This window comes from Cebus imitator, unplaced genomic scaffold (genome assembly GCF_001604975.1).
Source record: "Cebus imitator isolate Cc_AM_T3 unplaced genomic scaffold, Cebus_imitator-1.0 Scaffold93, whole genome shotgun sequence".
NCBI lineage: Eukaryota > Metazoa > Chordata > Mammalia > Primates > Cebidae > Cebus > Cebus imitator.
Genome location: NW_016107408.1, coordinates 6,091,935 through 6,097,826, shown reverse-complemented (window position 1 = coordinate 6,097,826; position 5,892 = coordinate 6,091,935). Strand labels below are relative to the sequence as shown.

The 5,892-nt window shown below is 44.7% G+C and overlaps 1 protein-coding gene across 3 annotated transcripts in view; it reads left to right on the top strand.

Moving 5' to 3' along the window:
- Positions 1–5,892, top strand: part of ACOX1 (acyl-CoA oxidase 1) — a 30,346-nt gene that overhangs the window by 21,496 nt on the left and 2,958 nt on the right. For all 3 annotated transcript variants that reach the window (XM_017535801.2, XM_017535800.1, XM_017535802.2), the window contains 6 exons: positions 1,952–2,114; positions 2,562–2,752; positions 3,300–3,479; positions 3,608–3,713; positions 3,841–3,984; positions 5,199–5,405. In XM_017535801.2, coding sequence (XP_017391290.1) covers positions 1,952–2,114; positions 2,562–2,752; positions 3,300–3,479; positions 3,608–3,713; positions 3,841–3,984; positions 5,199–5,405 — 991 coding nt within the window. The remainder of the gene's footprint in view (positions 1–1,951; positions 2,115–2,561; positions 2,753–3,299; positions 3,480–3,607; positions 3,714–3,840; positions 3,985–5,198; positions 5,406–5,892) is intronic.

Here is a 5,892-nt window from a genome sequence, read left to right as displayed (position 1 = left end):
CAGGAGGCGGAGGTTGCGGTGAGCCGAGATCGCGCCATTGCACTCCAGCCTGGGTAACGAGCGAAACTCCGTCTAAAAAAAAAAAAAAAAGATATTAAATTTGTTTCCCTTTTTTACATTCATGGCCATAGTTTATTCCTACAACTGCCTTTCACTGATGCTTCCTGATACTCTTTTTACTCTTAATGAATAAAGAAACTGGCCAGGTTTGGTAACTTACACCTATAATCCAAGCACTTTGGGAGGCCAAAGCAGAAAGATTGCTTGAGCCTAGGAGTTTGAGACCAACCTGGGCAACATAGCAAGACCTTGTGTCTGTTTTCTTTTCTTTTCTTTTCTTTTGAGACAGAGTCTCACTCTGTCACCCAGGCTGGAATGCAGTGGTGCGATTTCAGCTTGCTGCAACCTTTGCCTCCTGGGTTCAAGTGATTCTACTAAGCCCCCCAAGTAGCTGGGATTACAGGCAGACGCCACCACACCTGGCCAATTTTTATATTTTTAGTAGAGACACGGTTTCGCTATGTTGGGCAGACTTGTCCATTTTCAAAAAGATTAAAAATAGACAAGGCACAGTAGCTCATACTGTAATCTCAGCACTTTGGGAGGCCAATTCAGGCAGATCACAAGGTCAGGAGTTCAAGACCAGCCTGGCCAATATGGTAAGACCCCATCTCTACTGAAAATACAAAATTAGGCAGGCATCGTGGTCTGTGCCTGTAGTCCCAGCTACTTAGGAGGCTGAGGCAGAAGACTCACTTGAACCCGGGAGGCAGAGGTTGCAGTGAGCCAAGATCGCACCACTGTACTCCAGCCTGGGTGACAGAGAGACTCTTGTCTCAATGAAAAACAAATAAATATGGAATTCAGATGGCAGATAAGGAACTAAAAAAGAAAAAAAAATAAATAATAAATTTATTTTAAAGCCAGGCACAGTGGCTCATGCCTGTAATTCCAGCACTTTGGGAGGCCAAGGCAGATCGATCGCTTGAAGTCAGAAGTTCAAGACCAGCCTGGCCAACATGGTGAAACCCCATCTTTACTAAAAATACAAAAATTAGTTGGGCATAGTGGCGGTGCCTGTAATTCCAGCTATTCAGGAGACTGAGGCAGGAGAATCACTTGAACCCAGGAGGTAGAGGTTACAGTGAGCCAAGATCACAACACTGTGCTCCAGCTTGCATGATAGAGGGATAGAGGGAGATTTTGTCTCAAAAAAAAATAATAATAATGATAATTACATTTTTAAAAAGTAATGAGGAAATTGATACAAGCGGACCTCTGCCAGTTCTTACACTTCAAAATATTCAACACCGTGCATTGGGTCTTCTCCAAGATTGTGGTCAAAATACAGTCTATTCAGCCATCTAGCAAGCAGATCTTTTCAGCATTGCCTTCTTATTAGGTTGGCTAGTGTTGGTTTTATGTGTTGCTAGGAGCTGTGGTTTTCTTAATCATACTGGAAAGACTAGGACAGAGATGGATTATGCAGAGAGAAAATTCTGTCGACCTAAAGCAGTACAAGGTAATTAGAGCATGGTCTTCAGGAGCCAGATAGCCTACATTTGGCTGAGCACCATGGCTCACGGCTGTAATCCCAACATTATGGGAGGATGAGGCAGGAGAATTGCTTGAACCCAGGAGGCAGAGCTTGCTTTGAGCCAAGATTGTACCACTGCACTCCAGCCTGAGCGACAGAGGGAGACTCCATCTCAAAAAAAAAGAAAAAAGCCTCAATTTAAATCTAAGATGTGTCACATATGAGCTGTGTGACCTCAGGCAGATTCTTAACCTCTCAGTTTCCCATGTGTAAAATGGAGATAATAATAGTAACTACCTCACAGTGCCTTTATGAAGACTAAAGTTAAAATATCAAGCGCTTATATTAGAACCTAGCACATAGAAAGTTCTGTATAGACATTTACTTGTTATTATTATTTTCTATGTAATGTAGTGAACCAGAACCGCAGATTTTGGATTTTCAAACCCAACAGTATAAACTCTTTCCACTTCTGGCCACTGCCTATGCCTTCCAGTTTGTGGGCGCATACATGAAGGAGACCTATCACCGGATTAACGAAGGCATTGGTCAAGGGGACCTGAGTGAACTCCCTGAGGTATGCGTTTGGTCTCATTGACTCGTGGGCACCCTTCTGTTTCATGGTTGCCTATTGGACCATGTCCAGAGAAAATTAAATGTTGGGACTGATTGCCTGAAAAGAATTATGTAGAACTTTTTCTGGTTGAAAGTGGATCAGATATGAAGATTTGTGGGGTTTGTTTTTAAGTATTTTTAGTGTTATTAGAAATGTTGTACCATGTCAATTATTTGTCATTCAAGGAAACATAAGTGGTGACTTTTCTTCCAAGTAGAACAGTTCAGGAGGGCATGGGTAGTGTTCTCTGTTCTTCTGGCCTCCCGACAGCTGCGCTTCTTCAGTTTGCGTGTGTGGCAGCTGTGTTTTGACAGTGGCCAGGATGTGAGAGGAGGGGTGTGTTTTCTCATTGGTTCTTGGCCTGTCAGCACCACAGATGTTCTGACGGATCTGTGCTTGTCCTCTTAGCTTCATGCCCTCACCGCCGGACTTAAGGCTTTCACCTCCTGGACGGCAAACACTGGCATTGAAGCATGTCGGATGGCTTGTGGTGGGCATGGCTATTCTCATTGCAGTGGTCTTCCAAATATTTATGTCAATTTCACCCCAACCTGTACCTTTGAGGGAGAAAACACTGTCATGATGCTACAGACGGCTAGGTGAGAATCAAATTCGTGATTTCTCTCATCTGTTCATAAGAATGTTCTAGTATTTTTCCTAGGTTCTTGTTCCCATGTTTTCTTTTCACCATATATGTGTATATGTTCCTGAAGGTATAATTTTGCCTTCCATACTGACTCACTGTGCTAGAGAGTGTGAAGCACCTGTTACATCATTTGAAGTCATGTCAAGAGTAGAGTTACTGGGCTGCGCACAATGTCTCACACCTGTAATCCCAGCACTTTGAGAGGCCGAGGCAGGCGGATCACTTGAGGTCAGGAGTTCGAGACCAGACTGACCAACATGGTGAAGCCCTATCTCTACTAAAAAACACAAAAATTAGCCGGGCATGGTAGTGCATGCCTGTAATCTCAGCTACTTGGGAGGCTGAAGCTGAAGAATCGCTTGAACCCGGGAGACGGAGGTTGCAGTGAGCCATGATCGGGCCATTGCACTCCAGCCTAGGCAGCAAGAACGAAACTCCATCTCAAAAAAAAATAAAAAAATAGTGGAGTTACTAAAAGTATGTTTACTGGTGATTTTTAGGTTCCTGATGAAAAGTTACGACCAGGTGCACTCAGGAAAGTTGGTGTGTGGCATGGTGTCCTATTTGAACGACCTGCCCAGTCAGCGCATCCAGCCACAGCAGGTAGCAGTCTGGCCAACCATGGTGGACATCAACAGCCCCGACGGCCTAACGGAAGCATATAAACTCCGTGCAGCCAGGTGAGCTTGCCCTCAGGAGCTAGAGTATGCAGCAGTGGGGCCGGGGCCCTAAGAGGTGACAAGAAGGCATCTGTCATCTGTCTGATGACTTGATCATTTCCTCAGACCTCCAATCTGTGTCTTAACAGATTAGTAGAAATTGCTGCAAAAAACCTTCAAACAGAGGTGATTCACAGAAAAAGCAAGGAGGTAGCATGGAACCTAACTTCTGTTGACCTGGTTCGAGCAAGTGAGGTCAGTGGTAGTTCTTTTTCTTTTTCTCTGCCCCCCAGCATCCTGCCTTTTCTAGGGCAGAAACCCTAGTCACTGTGCATTGAACCTTTTTCCATTCTCAAACTCTGGTGTTTTCTTTCTATCTTAGGCACATTGCCACTATGTGGTAGTTAAGCTCTTTTCAGAAAAACTCCTCAAAATCCAAGATAAAGCCATTCAGGCTGTCTTAAGGAATTTATGTCTGTTGTATTCTCTGTATGGAATCAGTCAGAATACAGGGGATTTTCTTCAGGTCAGTATTTTCTAAGTTTTTTTATTGTTTGTTGTTGTTGTTGTTGTTGTTGTTTTTGAGACAGAATCTTGCTGTTACCCACACTGGAGTGCAATGGTGTGAGCTCAGCTCACTGCAACCTCTGCCTCCCGGATTCAAGCGATTCTCCTGCCTCAGCCTCCCAAGCAGCAGGGACTACTACCATCACGCCCGGCTAATTTTTTGTATCTTTAGTAAAGACGGGGTTTCACCATATTAGCCAGGATGGTCTTGATCTCCTGATCTTGTGATCCACCCACCGAAGCCTCTCAAAGTGCTGGGATTACAAGCATGAGTGAGCCACCACACCCAGCCTTGTTGTTTTAAGAAAAATAGGCTGGGCATGGTGGCTCACACCTGTAATCCAAGCATTTTGGAGGCCAAGGCGGGTGGATCACCTGAGGTCGGGCGTTCAAGACCAGCCTGACCAACATGGTAAAACCCCATCTTAAAAAAANAACTTATCACTTTGGCCCAGCGCGGTGGCTCACGCCTATAATCCCAGCACTTTGGGAGGCCGAGGCGGGTAGATCACGAGGTCAAGAGATCGAGACCATCCTGATCAACACGGTGAAACCCCGTCTCTACTAAAAATACAAAAAATCAGCTGGGCATGGTAGCACGTGCCTGTAATCCCAGCTACTCAGGAGGCTGAGGCAGGAGAATTGCCTGAACCCAGGAGACGGAGGTTGCGGTGAGCCGAGATTGCGCCATTGCACTCCAGCCTGGGTAACAAGAGCAAAACTCTGTCCCAATTAAAAAAAAAAAGAGAAAAAGAAAAATAATTGTTGGCCTGGCGCAGTGGCTCACTCATGCCTATAATCCCAGCACTTTGGGAGCCCAGGGCGGGTGCATTGATCACTTGAGGTCAGGAATTCAAGAACGGCCTGACCAACATGGTGAAATCCCATCTCTACTAAAAATATAAAAATTAGCTGGTTATGGTGGCGTACACCTGTAATCTCAGCTATGAGGGAGGCTGAGGCACAAGAATCATTTGAACTGTGGAGGCAGAGGTTGCAGTGAGCCAAGATGGCACCACTGTACTCCAGCCTGGGTGACAGAGTAAGACTCTGTCTCAAAAAACAGAAAGATAAAAGAAAAATAATTATTGTTTGCTTTATAGCTGTATATGCATATAATTATGTCTGTCTATATATATGTGTGTTTTATTTACTTATTGTGGTCTCTTTTAGGGGAGCATTATGACAGAGTCTCAGATTACCCAAGTAAACCAGCGTGTAAAGGAGTTACTCACTCTGATTCGCTCAGATGCTGTTGCTTTGGTTGATGCATTTGATTTTCAGGATGTGACACTTGGCTCTGTGCTTGGCCGCTATGATGGGAATGTGTATGAAAATTTGTTTGAGTGGGCTAAGAACTCCCCACTGAACAAAGCAGAGGTAAAATCCAATATCTTTGCACCTTTTTTAAAGTCTTCACTTTAATATTGAGGCAAGAAAGGCCTCTGGAAAGAAATTTATCTGTGAAAGCTTTGAAAGCACTGTGGCCACTTCTGACAGTCACTTTATTTGAGCAACAGGCTCAGAAAGGATCTGGGTTAGTCCCACAGTAACCAGGGTCTTAATCAATTTCAATTTTTGTTAACAAATTGAACATTAAAAAATATATACAAGCCGGGTGTGTTGGCTCACGCCTATAATCCCAGCACTTTGGGAGGCCAAGGTGTGCGGATCACTCTAGGTCAGGAGTTTGAGACTAGCCTGGCCAAAATGGTGAAACCCCTGTCTCTACTAAAATATAAGAAATCGCCAGGTAGGCCGGGCGCGGTGGCTCAAGCCTGTAATCCCAGCACTTTGGGAGGCCGAGGCGGGTGGATCACGAGGTCAAGAGATCGAGACCATCCTGGTCAACATGGTGAAACCCCGT